At 44.3% G+C, this 17723-nt stretch overlaps 1 protein-coding gene across 1 annotated transcript in view; it reads left to right on the top strand.

Moving 5' to 3' along the window:
• Window positions 1-17723, top strand: part of ABL1 (ABL proto-oncogene 1, non-receptor tyrosine kinase) — a 29639-nt gene that overhangs the window by 9588 nt on the left and 2328 nt on the right. The window contains exons 3-10 of the mRNA XM_080355900.1: window positions 190-485; window positions 5137-5409; window positions 9263-9347; window positions 9701-9878; window positions 11989-12173; window positions 14278-14430; window positions 14994-15083; window positions 15407-15571. Coding sequence (XP_080212026.1) covers window positions 190-485; window positions 5137-5409; window positions 9263-9347; window positions 9701-9878; window positions 11989-12173; window positions 14278-14430; window positions 14994-15083; window positions 15407-15571 — 1425 coding nt within the window. The remainder of the gene's footprint in view (window positions 1-189; window positions 486-5136; window positions 5410-9262; window positions 9348-9700; window positions 9879-11988; window positions 12174-14277; window positions 14431-14993; window positions 15084-15406; window positions 15572-17723) is intronic.

The raw sequence follows: 17723 nt of genomic DNA on the forward strand, positions 1-17723 counted from the left end.
GTATCAGAGCTGGTGCAGAAAACTCCTGAAGCATGTGTGTGACTTTGTTTGGCTTTGAGGGTCCACTCAAAGAAACACACATGCTGCTTGCTCAGCCAGATATCTGTTCTTACAGGAGATGATTCGATGACCTGTAGCCAGAAAGAGCCCAGGTTTGCCATGTCTAAATTTATTCTCTTTTGTGCTAAGGTGAAAAGCTCCGTGTCCTGGGCTACAACCACAATGGGGAATGGTGCGAGGCCCAAACTAAGAACGGACAAGGCTGGGTACCCAGCAACTACATCACCCCGGTGAACAGTTTGGAGAAGCATTCCTGGTATCATGGACCGGTGTCACGGAACGCTGCCGAGTACCTTCTGAGCAGCGGGATCAACGGCAGCTTTCTCGTGCGAGAGAGCGAGAGCAGTCCAGGCCAGAGATCCATCTCCCTGCGATACGAGGGAAGGGTGTACCACTACAGAATAAACACTGCGTCCGACGGAAAGGTAGGATGTCCAAACCATGAAAGAAAACCTTACCGGTATCCTGACTGTACCGGATCAAGTAGTAGCAATTGAATTGGGCAGTTCTGAACTCTGATCGCAATGTTCATCATCTGTAGTTATTATACAATAAACTGCAACTGTCGCATCAGTGACAAAACAGGTTTATTCCTTTAGCAATCTTCTGGTGAGATATAATACAGCTCAGCAGCGAAACACCATAAGGTAGGTGATAGAGTTACATCAGAGCTGTATGTAATAGATATTAAGATGATATTCTGAGGATGAATTCTTGTCCCGTATGTTCAAAAGGTAATCTCTTTGCTAAATCAGACAAGTCAGTGCCTGTTTCTGATAATCCTGCAAATATTAGGGACAGGATGCTTCTTGAGCTATTCTGCAGTATTTTTAACTACTGTTTTGATTTCTCTACAGTATTTCAGCGTGATCATTGGAGACGGGTAGGCACTTTCACTTTTATATGGGCCCAGTCTCTAGTTTCTTAAGTTTGTTTCTCTAGATCGTTGTGTGCTGTAGCAGTGTTGCAATGCTGTGCTTTGTGGATGCTGCAGAGAAACGTTAGCATAAAAGTGTAGTTCTCCACAGATTTTTGTTTTGTTTGAATTTCATGGAAACATTTCTGCTGGCATTGGATTTTGGAAAAATCTTGTTTGTAGCCAATCTGTTTGAAGCAATGTCTCTTCAGATCCTGTGCAGAAGTTGAAGTGTGGATCTGGAGCAGCATGGCTGCTGAGGCTCTTCTTGCCAGCATCCAGCAATGACAGATTCTGTGCCATTAGAGCTCTGTAATTAAAATTAAAAATCAAGTATAGTAGTGGCCCACCGTGGCCCATTTACCTTTGTCCTGCCAGAGCTTTATTCTTCTTACAGTGATATTGACAGCAAAATCTTTAGTATGAAAACCTAGGGAGCCATAGTGTCACCTGTTTATCAGACTCATCACTCTAAAACTTTTAATAAGATAAACAGATTTTATTCAGTAATGAAATACCTTTTGTCTGCTTTGGCAGACAGATTGTAATAGAGACAATTCTGACCATGTTAGTTAAGATAATGTATTTCTAAATTATGGCACTTTGATTCTTCCTTTTTCCTCCAGCGTAGAAACGCTCTGTGGTCAGAATCAGCCCTGGGAAATGCTGGCGTGCAGCACGCTTGAAGGACGACATGGCAATCTGGAATATTATTCCTCCCCCTGTCTCTCTAGTTGATGTTCCTTCAATTCACATTGATGCTGGCAGATGAGCAATGTTCACACGTGAACATTTCAATCCAGGCCGCCTTCAGTGGGTGTAAACACGCATGTGTCCATGATGCGGTAGCACGTTCTCCGTTTTAGCTGTGAAAGGGTTTGGCATATGAAGGCTTTCATCCCAGCAGAGCTGTTTTTATCCCTAAAAAACAGTTCTGCAGCACTCCGATAATCCGTTAGGGTCCGTATTAGCCAGGTTAACCGTTCATTTTCCACAAAGTTGCTTGAATTGGTGTTTTTGAGAAAAGGCGCAGGTCAGCACAATTCGCCACAGCAGATCTGCAGCTGGTGGTGGCTGCAAATACAAAATCAAGGAGCGGCAGCGACCGAAAGCTTTGGCTGCTCGTGCCTGGTGAGCAAAGAGGCAGCCACAGCTCTCCCCATTGCCAGGGCCAGCATCCCTACATAAGGGTCGTTTTGCCATGTCCGTGCACCAGTCGCTGCAGTTTGCAGCCTGACATGTTAAACCACATTGGTTTTAATTCGTGTTAATAATCTGGGCAGTGAATTGTGACAGCTTCATAGCAGCCGTGCTGCCTGCTCTGCTGCTGGGCTCTTCCAGCACCCATCCCCAGCCTTAAAAGCCGAGGAGGCACGAAGAGAAACAACTAATATCTCTGCTTTTCCCTCTGAAATGAAGACTGATGGAGCAGGTTCCCCGCTCCGAGCTGCTCACGTCATACTCTATTACCCACTTGGCAGCACAGCACGGCTCTGCCCAAAGAAAGCTCTTACCTTCAACTCCCCGAGCACCTGGGGCCTTCCCAGCCCGCTGGGTCATTAGTCAGCCTGTCTGGGGAACTTAATATCTGCAGGAAGGATGAATGGCTTTGGTGGGATCACATCCCGTGACTGAGAGAAGATGCTATCGGGAGAAAGAGGTATTAGAGAAACGTGCGGAACAACGGCTGCCATGCATCGCACAGCCCGGCCCAGGCTTTATCCTGGGGAAAGCTGAAAGGTCTAGGAAGATCGAATAGGGAAGTGTCCTAATTTTAGCACTGCTCATACTGAATGTATTGAGGTTCAACTATTTTTTAAGGAAAAAAAAAAATATCCTCAGAGCATTTTTTATTTTATTTCCCAGTTTAATGGCTTATATTCTTCCGGACCACCTTTGAATGTTTTGTTGGCATCTGGTAAATGACTTCTGTGGTACAGAGGACTTGGTTTTCCTGACTTGATAATACTTGAGGCAAAGCCTCCTGTTGAGTAACCCAACTGAATAAACAACGTTGTCCAGCCAGTTCTTCAAATCCTGCTGTCGTCAGCATTAAGGGTGCAGGACACGGATCCTGCTTGAGTCTCTTGGAGCTTCCAGTGGCTCAACTCACTCCTTTATCACAGACCTTCATGGATTTTTTGGTGTGGATGTTCAATTTTGTCTGCTGACCTGGGAGAGGGAATCCCATCAGGTGAAAGATGTGTTGGGTGTCAACACAGGCTGGTTTATATTTTAATAAAATATACCAACCAGAAAAAAAAAGATGTGTTCTGATGAGGGAAGCTGCAGATGAGTGACTAACTTCATAGAAACAGGGCTGGTGTTACAATTTGACTGATGATACACAAAAATTGCCCAAATAATGTGTCAGCATCGTAGCCAGGAAGCAAACTGTACGAGTCCCCCTGTAACCTGACACATGCCGAGCCTGTTACCTCTGTTGGAGCAGGTTTAGCAGCATCAGATGGTTTTCTTGGGGGAAATTCTCCAGCCAGCAGCTCGAGTTAAGGTTTGGTAATGGGGAGCAGCGGAGCAGGGGGGTCGCAGTGCATGGTCGGTGTACGCGGCTCACTGGGCTGTGTTGGCAGCACGCCGTCCATCGCTGCTCTGTGCTCCATCTTCCTGTGATACAGGCTGCAAATTCCAGATGAAGATTTAAACACGGCATACCTCTGATTTCCAGTAGTGCTGATGTGAAATAAGGCCTTCGGGAGTTGGTATTGAGATGTAATGACTGAAAAAAACCTTTTCTGCCAACAGAATGAGCACGTTTAGTGGGCAGATGTGGTTTTTTGATGTAAGTGGAAAGCTTCACATGTGTGGCCTGGGTAGGATCATCCTGTTCTGTTCCCCATCCTGGTATGGGTTTGCTGTGAAACCTTTGGCCACTTATTTAACTTATTTCTCTACCTGTAACAAGATCATAAGATCTGTCATGCAAAACACAGATATTTCTAATTCCTATGAGATTTTGAGATCATGAGATACAAGCCATCATAAAAGCATGGGTAGCTTCCTTTACTCTAATTCTCTAATACTTCCAAGTGATCGTGGCATTCAGCATCATTTTCTCCATCCATACTTTTATATTTTAGTCCTCAGTGTAGCATGTGAACTGCTCGTACCGCTGCGAGTACACAAGTCATTCCAAGCAGGTGTGGCTTGTTTTAAATTGTGGCTGTACTGCCTGATGCTTGGTGGTCCAAGCCATACAACCGTAAACACCTCTCTGATGTTGTCACTTTTCTGTTCTCAGAGCAGCTGGTTTTAAGGTGATTCCACCTCTTTGACCATGAAAGGCATGTTCTTTTTTTTTTTTAATCAATCTGTGTTGAAATGAGGTTTCGTCCATTTACTTTATCTAAAGAGCATCCCTCTCCTCCAGGTGTTATCAGCATAACCTTTTTAGAACTCAGATTTCTAGCATTTGTCACCTTGCCTAGAAGAAGACTGGGCTTGAGTGAACACTGGAAATACAAAGCGCTGGTGGTAGGGAGTCACTTGTGGGTTATCTTTAGTAGGCTTTTAGGCTTAAAATGGATCTTCTGTATAAATGTTAAAAAAGGTAACGAGTCTAGGTTACCATGCTGCACAGCAGGTTCTCATTCAGTGCTAATGATTTTACTTCTGCGTTATTGACCGGTGCCCATCGTGGGATCTGCGCAGAGCAGCCACCCGCCTTGCTGCCAAACACAGTGCAGGAGCTTGGGCCACATGCAGGGAAGGCACCAGTTTGCTAGTGACACTTCAGAGAGAATTTAGGCAGGTGAAGATGTCATAACCCAAACAGGAATAATGGAATCAGGGCACCGAGGTTGCCAATCCCCTGCTCTCCAGGAAATATCCCCCCATCTCTACTGACTGGCCTTTTGAAAAAAGACATTTCAAGCAACAGCATGCAGATTTAATGCTATTTGCAGTCATTCCTTTCACATTGTTACAGCGAAGTGCATGTATTTTCTCCTGAATCCATGCATTTCCATGTACGTGTTGATTGTTGGCAGCTCTCAGAACTGGTAACAGAGCTGGTGGAGCTCATAGTACTGCAGATCGAGTAGATGTGATGCAACACTCTGGTTTCACAATTTTATAATGTAGTTTCTAGATATGAAAGCTCTGATGTGTGATTGAGTTCTCTCTCTCTCTTTGGTCCCTAGCTGTATGTCTCTTCAGAGAGCCGTTTCAACACCTTGGCAGAGCTGGTCCATCATCATTCAACCGTTGCAGATGGGCTCATCACCACTTTGCACTACCCGGCGCCCAAACGCAATAAGCCCACTATTTACGGCGTGTCTCCAAACTACGACAAGTGGGAGATAGAGCGAACTGACATCACGATGAAGCACAAGCTTGGTGGAGGACAGTATGGAGAGGTGTATGAAGGAGTCTGGAAGAAGTACAACCTTACGGTGGCTGTGAAGACTCTCAAGGTAGGACTCAAATCTCAGAGCGTTCCCGTTCATCTCCTTTTAGCAGGAACCGAGTTTGGGCTGCTTGCCTGCTCTCAGCCTTAGTTAAGACAGTTTGGGTTGGTGACAACCTTTCCTTTCTGTGCTGTAGGTTTGAAATATGAGTATTTTTGAAAGAGCTTGATCCTATTATGGTTTTAGGTGATACCTGAAACACTTGTAACTCAACAAAGGAGAATGATAACAGCATGATTTTTACTTTAGAACAGATGAAACCTTAGACAAGTAAATAGTGCCATGATGTCTCCCATTCCGGGTGTAGTAAAGGAGGGCTGTTCACGCATGAACGCACTAACACAAGCTGGTGTGTTAAGGAAAATTGTGAATTGTGAGTCAGTCAATATAGAATTCAAAGGCTGTGCTTCAGGGAGGCTTTGCATGTTTTGATTTTGTGTCTTATGTGGCGTCTTACCCAAAAGACAAGCTCCCTGTGTACCTGCAAGTCTTACGCAATTGTTCACAGCTGCTTCTTATCAAAAGACGCAAGAGGAGGAAAAAGTGTTTCCGAGCTAAAATATATTAACATTCATAAGTGGCTTTAATGAGGAACTGGATAATCAGTTCTGTTTCTGGCTCTGCTCCCTGATTTGTGTCTTGGTTTCCTTGTCTATTGAAATGCAAATAATGCTCTTTGAGTTCATAAGGTCATTGCTTAATTCATTTATGTTTATAAGAAATGTCTTGAGATCTTCTGGCACCATCCATGCACATTGCATTTGATTGCTTAATAGGAGTTTATGCTAACTTGACACCGTGTTCTCTCTCCTCGAATGGGGATGTGGTTTGGTCTTGCAGAAACAAACAGAACGGGGTTTTTTGTTTGTTTCTTGGGTTTTTTGCAGTGGAAACTTTGAAGTGGAGAGAACTGTGTAGATGCTTTAGTGTCAGGGGAAGAACATTTCCTTGATTTGGGGAAAATATTTCTTCCTTACTCTCTGAACAGCGGCTACCTCAGTAATTCTGGGTTGCCATGGTTGCAGAAAGTACTTTCATTTTGGCCTTTTTTTGTCCTCTGGAGATTCCTGTTGCTGCTCCCCAGTGGAGAGCCCAAGCTCCTGCTTGCACAGGGAGCGAGTGACACCTAGTGACATCCCAGCTCGGATCCGTCGCGCTGGGGACCGCAGGGCTTGCTCGGAGCGTTGCGGTGCAGGTGGAGCTGGGATGTGACCAGGCTGAACAAAACGCCTGTTTCTCCTGAACAGGAGAGACTGGTTGTTTCCAAGAACATAATTTGCTATAACATCTCTCTTCCTGCTTCCGGATGCAGTGTGAGGATATTCCATGTCTTCAGATTTCTCATTTTTGCTCCAAACTGTCGTTGTTACTTTCATTCTCTTCTCTCTAAAACCCATCAGCAAAAGCAAATTGTGTGTCATCCAATAAAATGTGTTAGTGCATAGGAGAAGCCTAAATACAGACCATGGCTGTTTCAAATATATCAAATAAATATTTAATGCAACATAAGTAAAAGTGGTTCATAATGTAGTATGAAGCAGCATGTTCCACTGGGGAATGTAAGAGTCACCAAGAAGAGAGTTGAGAAACACTTCAACCTGCAATTACGCACACTAAACCCATCCTTAAAAGCAAATTTATAATCCACCTTCTTTAAATCCATCAGCGCACTGCCTGACAGCTGGGATTATAGCTTGCTTCAAAGTTTTGGGAAACATTTTAAAATCACATTTATATCCCAGTTCTGCTGGGGAAAACAAGCCCTCCGCAGCTTCTGCACAAACCTTCACATGACTCACTTTATTTTGCTCTGAGAGAATATTCTTCACAATTTCGTGTGACTCTTCGTGTTCCTTCCCCATGTACTCCAGCCAGCTTGATAAGAAAGATAAAGCGGGGGGGGAAACTAAAGGGGAAAAACCATTGTTCCAGCTTCTTTTTGAACAGCGATGCTTACAAACACCCATTTGTTGTTGGTTTTCTATCAAGTCTCTCAGCGTAGCTCACAGCTGGTGCAAACCTCTGGATCGCACAAGACGGCGAGCAAAGCAGCACACGCCGTTCCTTGATCGCATTTTACTGGCAAGTGCTGCTCAATGTCTTGCTAATTAGATGCTTCCAGTTAAAATAGATCATGCGCATTGCGCAGGACACATCAGTGTTTATAAGGGTCTGTCATCGTACCATGACACACTCAGAATTTGGGGTTTTACACTAGATGTTGATGGAGAGGAGCATGAGGTAGGAGTGGGGCTGTGACCTGTGTATCACTGGACTGAATGCCGCCTGCTGTGACCGTGCCCAGCGCTTATTCCCCGTGAGGGCCATTTAAACACCATTTAATCTCAGCATGTTCCTCACTGCACTATTCAGTCGCCATCCTTCAAGACTGCCTCTTATTTTTTCTTATTTCATTTTTTTCCCCAGCAGAGAAGCCTGTGTTTCAAATTAGGCAACATGCAACCCCGATGTCCCTTAATGCCAGGGAGTGGACCTGTGCTCTGCTAGGAGAATATTGTATAGCCAGAACTGGTTTATTTCTTCCGTGGCTTTGTCCGGTGGAAGAAGGAAATTGGTTAAGCTTGATCCTTTGCATAAGATCAGGTTTTCAGAGAGATCATTTTACAGTAGTGCTCTGTATGTGTCCTTCTTATTAATTTGGTCACTGAAAGGCAAGAGATTTAAAAAGGTGGCACAGCTGTGCAGAGGAGCGACCTTTCAGAGCCTGGATGGCGTGCGTAAGATAAATGCATATTTAGGGTAATTTTGCAACCTGGATTGTTAACCCGGTTTCCTCTGCCAAAGAAAACAGTTTAAGGATCTACTCACAAGGACCTTTGGGCTATTAGTTTTGACAGAATGTGTTCAGCAAATCACAGCTGCCAATCAAGCTAATTGGCAAGGAATAGTAAATGATTGAATGAAGCTGTTTGAGAAGGGTTCTCGTTGCTAACTGCAGAGCAGGGAGCTGGCTGGATTGCACAGCAAGCTGCCCACTGTTATCATGCTCACCAGCAGCAGTAAATCCTTCCCAATCCTTCCTTAAAACACTTCGTCCATGTAGCCTGTCAACATTAATCCACCAATGAAAAAAAAAATATGGATATAGAAAGAAACATTGCTTTAGGAATAGATCTGTGCTTTTACACCACTTTGAAATGACCTTCTGGCCATTTGGGGCGTATTTTCTTCTGAAGAATATGTCTTTCGAGCAAGATCTTATCTTCCTCGGGTTTGTGTTGTGCCAAGCAACTTTATGGCGTTCAATAAATAGGTGGTGAGACGTCTGCCTGGACGGTTACGTCATGGGTCAGGCTCTAAATGCCAGAAATCGGTGAAACCTCGGGCTTTCAATTAAGGAGAAGCTGCTGTCGGTCCTGCCCCCGTCTGAACGGGGGGATTTCTTGTTCCTGCCTAGTGAAACCAGGGACCCGCATTTCAGCTGCTTCTCAAGCATTTGATTGTGGCAAATCCTTCCTTTGCTGTTGCTTCTTGATTTTTTCCTGTACTTTTTATTTTGTGTTATCTTCTGCTCTGTTAGGAACAAGCACATTATTCCTTTTCAACTCCTGAATGGTCCTGTGAGAGGCCTTTCACAAAAGGGATATGGATTTTCTTGCCCCAAAAAGCTATGTTAGAATAGGAATGATAAAAATATATACGTTTTTAAATCCTACAAAAAAAAAAAACCCAACGTTCCTAATTCCCTGGCATTGTGATGTGGCTACAGGGAAAAATTACCTTAAAAGAACTGTGGCTTATGTTGTCACTTTGCAGTTCGTTTTTGTGTCCACATACACAAAATCCGTTCCTCCTTTGTGCGCGCTGTCCTTGCCAAAGCTTTGCCATTGTTCTGCAGGAGGATACCATGGAGGTGGAAGAGTTCTTGAAAGAAGCTGCAGTAATGAAGGAGATCAAGCATCCGAACTTGGTGCAGTTATTGGGTAAGTGATAAATACTAAGCAGAGGGATTGGAACTGAACTCTTGTGCAATGATATGGATGTTAAGGAGCGGATAAGCTGCTTACCATACCAAGGCTTTAAATACAGACACTTATTGTCTGGCAAAATTCACAATTTGTACCACTAATACATGATTTTTAATGATCTCGTCTCCCTAATGTTTAAATTGCCAGAGCCTGAAGCAGGGAATTAAAACCCTCTGTTAACCATTTCCAAGCAGAACTCATTCTTTCTGTGAGCCCCATATTTCTGCCTTCTAGAGGGTATCAATTGCCCTGGAGAAGATTCACTGATATTCTCAAGCATTCCTTGTAAACTTTCTGCTGATCCCTAGGGGTGTGCACACGGGAACCTCCTTTCTACATCATTACGGAGTTCATGACGTACGGGAATCTGCTGGATTATTTGCGCGAGTGTAACCGGCAGGAGGTGAACGCTGTGGTGCTGCTGTACATGGCAACTCAGATCTCCTCAGCCATGGAGTACCTGGAGAAGAAGAACTTCATTCACAGGTAGGAAGGACAGTGGGCACCACTGAATTTCAGCACAAAACACCGCTTGATTTATTTTTCCTGCCTTTCAGGTTATCACGGCATTGACTTAAAAGCAGTTGGTGTCCTATAGTTAACACACCAGTGTGTTGTGTTTTGATACCGCACCTTAACCTGTCTATAGGATATTCTCCTAATTGGTTTTGTCTCAGTGTTTTTCTCTTACCTTTGAAGTAGATGCAGGTGAAAGGCATGCCAGCACTTTTATATTTTGGGCAAGGGCCTTAAATCTGAATGCTTCCCGAAGTAACAGGCTTTTAATGGAGCAGATAAGCTACTGCTCCACCTTGGTTCTAACAGCCATTAAAAGCTGCTGCAGTTGCTGGATGCGTGCAGGTGCTCGCAGCAAAGCCACCCCCTTAGTGCCGCCCTATCCTGTGGTCTTTCTTGTTTGTTTGACGTTTTTTTTGCCATCCTCTGTAGGGATTATTTCCCACTATTGTCCAGATTGTGTATTCAGTTTAATAAGCATCTCTGCAGTCTTAAAAGTCTCAGAGACTCTGACCTTTAAGTGTGCTGCAATTATGGCTGGAGCTTTGCATTCTTCATCTGCAGAAGTGGCCTCCTAGCAATATAATGACACATCCTGCGCGAAGGTTTGAGACGCTGAGCTTTTATACAAGATGTTCTCTGTGCCATAGTGTGACCTTTCCTGCCCAATTAACTGCAATATGAAATTAGCACGTGTTTTTTTCATAGAGACAAATAGGAAGATTGTGTGTGAAGTTCTAGGTGCTCCTCCAAGTCATACATTGCATTTGCTGCTTGAAAGGCCTGTTTAAATGCTTCTGTCAGTCAGTAAAGTGAACGGTGATGCTGCAAATTAAGATTTCCAGCCCTTGATTTGCTCTGTTGAAAGTATTTCATCCCATCAGCCTGCAGGAAGTGAACTTTAAAAACTGCTTTGTGTGAATCCCATTTGTCTGCTCTCCCGTTCATTTAATTTCCTCTTATTTCTGATGACCCATTTATCTAAAATAAATAGTAACGTTTTTCCTTATCAGCCACCCCCATACCCACCTACCCAATTATTTTAAGTATGTTTTCACAATTCACATCCATGGATTCAAATGCTGGGCTGTGACCTCATTTAATGAATCAGGAAGGAGGAGGAATTACATTATGAAGAGGAGCTTTTATTTAGACACACATTGTAGTAATCAGCATTGATAAGAAGGTGTATTCAAAAACACTGTGAAAATTTAATGGGCATCTAGTGAGACGTACTTTTAAAATTTATTCTGCTTGAGGAGAACAAGCAAAAGAAACAGCAACGTCTGCCTCCTATCTAAAGATCTCTCTCAAGCTTCCTGGTAGAATCAATTTTTAGTTCAATGTGACATAATCTCCAAGTGTTTTTAACAAAACCTAATATTAGGAGAAATATCCTTCTGTGCTTTACGTTTTTATACTCATGAAGCTTTTCCGAGGGTGCTGACAGCAAGTACGAGCCGGGGAAGCGGTGCATATGATGTGCACATCTCTCATCTGGAGGAAAAACGTGGAGGAAAAGCTTAATTTGCTTATTGCCCGGTGCTTTGAAAGTACCGATAACAGGGGCTTACAGCAGCTTTGAAAAGGGCAAAACATGGTATGAAAAAGTCCTGTTGTAAAATGTGGGGAGGAAGAAGAGCTGGAGAAGGAATTGTGGAGAGCGATGGGTGCTGGGGTGACCGACGTGCCGGAGAGATGGGCAAGAAGGGAGACGTCGCCACATGGTTTATTCAGTGCTCATCCTCAGCTATTGATAACTTAAGCACTGACATTTCTTGAAATTATTTTTATCCTGAGGGTGGCAGCTTTTATTGAAAGTGAGGGGGCTTCTTGAAGCTTTTGCTTCAAATTATTTAACAAAAAATAAAAAAGTTTGGATGACAGTCTTGCAGAGCCAGAATGGAAAAGAACTTTCTCTCTTACATGTATGTGCATAACTACATAATTTCTGTGTAATGCTCTGATCCAAATAATCACGTGCAGACGCAGGTTTCCTTTGGAACAGCACGTTTCCTTGCTGTCGCTACAAGTGAGATGGTAAAGACTCCTCATTGCCTATTTTTGTTCATGTTTTTAGGGATCTTGCTGCCAGAAACTGCCTGGTAGGGGAGAACCACTTGGTGAAGGTGGCGGACTTTGGCCTGAGCAGACTGATGACAGGGGACACGTACACTGCCCACGCCGGAGCAAAATTCCCCATCAAGTGGACGGCACCAGAAAGCCTGGCCTACAACAAGTTCTCCATTAAATCTGACGTCTGGGGTAAGAATTTGCGCGGACGAATTAATGCAGATTATAGTTCTTTCGCAGGGCTGTGAAATGAGGACGTTGTGAAACATTTCAGGAGGGAGCACGTTCCTTGGTTTGAGCCAAATTGTTCTATGAGCTTGTCAGAGTGCAGGAACTAATCTTTGCTAAGTCAGTGGATGCCAACCTGACTTTGTGTGTTTGAATCATTGGCAAATATGAAAATAAAGGATACTGTAGCGTTTATCGAAATGTATGAAATGGGGCTGGAGGGCACTGATATTATACTATTGACTTAATAAGTGTTCTGACCCAGGACTATGAAACAATATATTGTTATATAGTTAGAAACTTTCTAACTACTTCAAGGAGGAAAGTGAGAATCTGGTTCATTTTATGTTACAAAAAAATTATATGTGTATCTGTGTAGTGATAGCTCCAAGCTTGTCTTTTTGCATTTTAAAAGGATAATCTTTGGAATGAGATGAGGAGAAACGGAAGGAAAATTTGATGACAAATGGTTATTGAAGAGCCCTGAGGTGCTGGTGATAAGAGTAGGCTCAGCTAAATGGAACTACATTCTATCAAATCTGACCCCAGAAAATCTCATTGTACTTTTAATCAGCCGTTCTTCGGGTTTTCTATCTCTGCCATAGCTGTTGGTCAAATTCTCAAAAGTGCCGGTGACATGAGATAGAAGTTTGCGGGACGTGGTCGCCAAGGCACTTGGAAAATGTTATCCTGAGCATCTGAGCATCTTCTATATGAAAAACAACACAGTGAAGCAGCAATGAAGTTTTCTGGAGTTTTGGGAAGCTGTGCAGAGAAAGGCTTTAGTCAAAGAAACTTTTAGGTAGATGGCTGATGCAAAATGTGTTATAAGTGGGAGGAAAACCCAAACCAACCTCCCAAGGAGTGCGTGATTGCTGACCGAGGTGTTTCTTCTGCTTCGGACTCGGCCGTGGCGGCGTTGGCTGTTGCTGGGTATCCACGCAGCCTCAAGGATGCTGCTGAATCACTGTGGTGGCTGCAGCATCCCTATTGCATCTAAATGGTAGAGTACTCGGGGAGGAAAATCCAAAAGGAGTATTGGGTATCTTTAGTTAGGGTTTACGTAGTGAGAGTTGGGCAGTGGGTTTGGGATCTGATCAGAACAAGCCGCCGTGCCCCGGGGCCACGGGTGCTGCTGGGCACACCGGGGTTTAGACGCTTTCACCTCGCTGCCTCGAGACACCAATCAAAGAAAATTGTGCACAGAAATGTCTAATGTAAATCGCCCTTGGTGGTGGTACCATATAATGTGATGTGATTTCCTTACTTATGCAGAATTGTAATCGCTTTCTCTTCAGGTTAAGAACAGAATAGGGTGACTGAACTAATTACATGCAGGTTGTTGAACTGGCATTGAGTCTGTTCTGCCTGCCCGACTGCTGGCTTGGCTGCCTGACCCTGCTGCTGACCTGCATCCCCCACCCACATCTGGGGCTTGAATGTCTCGTCTGCCCCAAAACCCCTTTTTGATGTGCTCTCCCTTTTCCTGCTCAGCTTCCCCTGTGACCAAAACAGCTCGTCCTCACCCCATCTTGTTGGTAGCAACTGCTGAAACTTTCCCCTCACCGCTGCCCCCCCGGTTTCTCCTGCACACCATGCAGCTAAACAAGGGCACCCCAAAAACTAGTCAAAAAAAGCTATTAAAATGTGCGAGTCCTGTGGGGAGAGGCTGCAGATGAGAGGAGCTGTCAAATTGAGGGAGAGACTGCAGTGCAGCAGGGAAACGGTTTCAGCTAATCCACTGTGAAGTCTCTTAATTGTGCCTTTAATAGGACTTGAAGGATCTCAAGACGTTCAGGTTTGAGACAACTGATACATTGAAAATTAGTCTAATTCTACCCTGTCATATCGCAGGAGACTTGTCTGTGTTGACGACGAGGCTTGTTATGCTTCTTTAACATTTAAGCTGCTGCTGAGCATGGGATCTGAGCCACCCAGAGCTGGTTTAAGCGTGCAGCACTGTTTAGTGACTGCTCCCACCAAACATCCTTTCAAATTTAAGATGAAAACAAAGCTTATTGATTTTTTTGTTTTCCCTTTTTTCTTTTCCTTTCTTTCTCCACTGCAGCCTTCGGCGTTCTGCTGTGGGAAATTGCAACCTACGGTATGTCCCCTTACCCTGGGATTGACCTGTCTCAAGTCTATGAGCTGTTGGAGAAAGACTACCGGATGGAGCGCCCCGAAGGCTGTCCTGAGAAAGTTTATGAGCTCATGAGAGCGTGTAAGTGTTCCCCAGCCCTGCAAACGCGGCTTCTTAGCTCTGCAGAGGTGCCGTAAAGGTGCCAGGATCTGGCCACGTACGGCAACACACAAGAAACCCCCTGCCAGTTCCAGTGTACAATGCTGGGTACAAGTGTTTGATTAAAACTGTTTTCCCCAGAGGATGAGCACGCTGTGAAACCAGCCATTCTTCCCTACTGGGAGCACATAGGCCTGGGGGAGAGATTTGTTGTTCAGCTTGATGTTTTCTTTGTCTCCTTTTTCCTGACAATTTAAAGAAAAGCTTGTGCTCTAAGGATGAAGCAGGAGCTTCATTAGGCTTCTTAAGGGACTGACTGTTACTCTTCTACTGTGGCCTCTTGGTACGTGACTTAGCACAATATGTTCTTTTCCAGCATTAGTTTGGCTCAGTGCAGACACCCAGCGCCCTTCAAATGAGGTTTCCATGTCGTTATTTCATCTTGCCCATTTTATAAAATAGGAACTGCTGTTACTGACTCCTCCTGGTGTACTGTGTGGAATGTCTGACGTGGTGGGCAGTTCTGAGCAGTGCTGTTTTTGCAGGCTGGCAGTGGAGCCCTTCCGACAGACCCTCCTTTGCGGAGATCCATCAGGCCTTTGAAACCATGTTTCAGGAATCCAGCATATCGGACGGTAGGTCTGGGGCCCTTGGCCCGACAATTCCAGGGATGGAAACGGGGCCAACTGCATCCTTACCTGTGTGTTTTTATGGACTGCTTTGCAGTGAAACTCAATCCTGGGTTGTACTGCCCGGTGCAAACAGTGTGGAAAGCAGAGATGTGTTTGCATTTGGACATTTCTGTGGATGGGCACGTGTCTAATTTTAAAGGGCCAAATGGCTGAACAACCTCAAGGAACCTCTACTTTGTGTTGTTTGCTTTTCTTTTGTGGTAGGAACTCTGAACAGCACAATAGTTTTGATCTTTTGTTGATTGTAGTGATTTTCTTTGTTGCAGAGGTGGAGAAGGAGTTGGGAAAGAAGGGCATGAGGAGCGTAGTGAGCAATTTCCTCCAGGCCCCAGAGTTACCAACCAAAACACGGACATCGAGGAGAGCTGCTGAAAGCAAAGATGCCAACGAGGGCTTGGAGACCACACATGCTCGAGGCCAGGGAGAATGTGGTAGGTTTTAATTAAAGTCATTATTCCTTCAGGAAATACAGAGGAAAACAAAATACACGTCCAGCTCCAGGTCTTCACCTAGGAAAAGCTGACTCTAATAACAGGTGCCGTCTTTCCTTACCAGTGTTGTGTTTCTGGGTGACAGGCTGCTGAGTTTGCTTTCCTGGGGTCAGAACTCCTTTTATTATTTTTTGCAAAGGCAGGTTGTTAATTTTGGGACCAGATACACACGGAGCAGCTGGGAGTGTGAATCTTTGCACTGGGTGAGGCATTGACGCTGTACCTGCCGTTGCTTAGAGGAGCCCTCGGAGTTCTTTTAACTTAATGGCTGTAGCCTGCAGCTCCCTGTGGACCAGAGCCTGAGCTCTCTGATCGTTTCCTCTTCCCACTCCCTGCTAGGAGCTATCAGTGGGATCTCCCACTGCATCTGCGTGCTGGGTAATCTGCTGTGTTCAAGCCACTTTACACTATCACGCTGCATAATTTAAAGCAGGACGATTGCTCGGGTTTAGCAAACCCCACAAGGGATGTTTCTTCACTGCTCCGTCCTACCAGGTTTGTACTCGGAGCACTGAAGAGTATTACTCTTGGCAGGTACCAAATATAATTTCAGCAAGGGACAAAGAGGTATTTACAGAATCTTCTATGAAATTAAACTCTCAATCAGTTTCTTCATCAACTTACCTTGCATTTTGAGATAATAAAAGCAATGGTAAAATGCTGAATGTGTGGAGTAGATTAGTATCTAGTTCATGTGAAAAAATAATAAGGTAAACCAAAATGCAGTGTTTTTTTTCCAGCTCCTGTTGAGGGTGGCTTCTCTAACCATTCATATGACTGACCTTTCTTGTGTAATGTCAAATTCACTTAGTAGTACATATTTCAGTAGCAGATGTATGTACATGTAGACAAAAAGGGGCAAAAAAAAAAAAGAGGTGGTAAAATGTTGGAAAAAGAAAGTATTAGTGACTTAGAAAGGAAGGTTATTTACCATATATAGGGAATATAATTGCCTAGTATTACAAGCTTTGAAGTAAAATAACTTCATTTAAGTACTTGAGGGCTTTGAGAGATTCAAGTGTAGCAGGAATAATATGATTTTAACATTATGCTGGGAATCATTTCGCTCTTTATTGTGAAAGAAAATTTTTCACATTAAAGTTTTATTGTGGTTTCCCCTTCAATTGTCAGTGTTTCCATTGCAAGTCCAGCAGCTGGAAGCTGATCCTCAGTGCAAGCTGCTGGTTTTCTCTGGATCTCCACTGTGTGCAGACACAGCAAGGCCATGGTCTCCTCAAGTGCTGAGAGCTCTGATGGTTGTCCAGGGCCCCATAAGTAGTTGTGTGGAATGGTTTAACTGCAGTGGGGCTGTGGAAGTGTGCTGTCTTCTCAAAGTACACAACCATTTTTCTTCTGATTCTCCCTCCTCAACCAAAACCCCTTCCTCAAGCCAAATCCTACCCATAGCATGATGATCACCGATACGTGACTAAGCAGCATCCTCCTTTTCCCCTGTGACTCTGCTTCATCTCCCCGCGTGGCTGTAGCTGTGTGCTGCCCTGCAGGCATTCCTCCTCAGAATTAAACCGCCGTCTGAGCGCCTGGCCTGGGAATGGGACCCTCTGTCAGGGAGAGACCTTCAGGACTCTGTATACATTTATTATAAACCACTATTCATTTTTAAATATCTCTTCTACGTGGAGAAGGGGTCACCCACCATTTCTCCCTGGAGCAGTGCTGCTGAAGGAGACTTGCTACCGCTTTCCCCCGTTATTGTACAAAACCGGTTGTCTTTGCAGTGGAACGACCTGAAGGGTTCAGCTGTCGAAGGGCATCTTTATTTCTGCTTGTGAAAATGTTATTTCCATTCCCCACAAAGGTTTTCACCAGGGAGGAGACGGGGAGTATCAGAATCTAAATGAACAAGGAGGCTGGGGATGGAGGTGGGTGACAGAGATGCCTTATTAATTCAGAGGGTCGGCTGTTCAAGAGACAGCAACAGCACAGGGACTGAAGCAAAGGCCTCTTAATATTTATCTTCATCACAGTGCGAAGCTTAGACAAGTCTCCAGATGCAAGGGCAGGAATCTGAAAATAAACATTTTGTGTTTGTATGTCACTGTTTAAATCAGAAGCCTTCAGGGAAGGTGGT

The sequence above is a fragment of the Nesoenas mayeri genome (assembly GCF_963082525.1).
Source record: "Nesoenas mayeri genome assembly, chromosome: 18".
Taxonomy (NCBI): Eukaryota; Metazoa; Chordata; class Aves; order Columbiformes; family Columbidae; genus Nesoenas; species Nesoenas mayeri.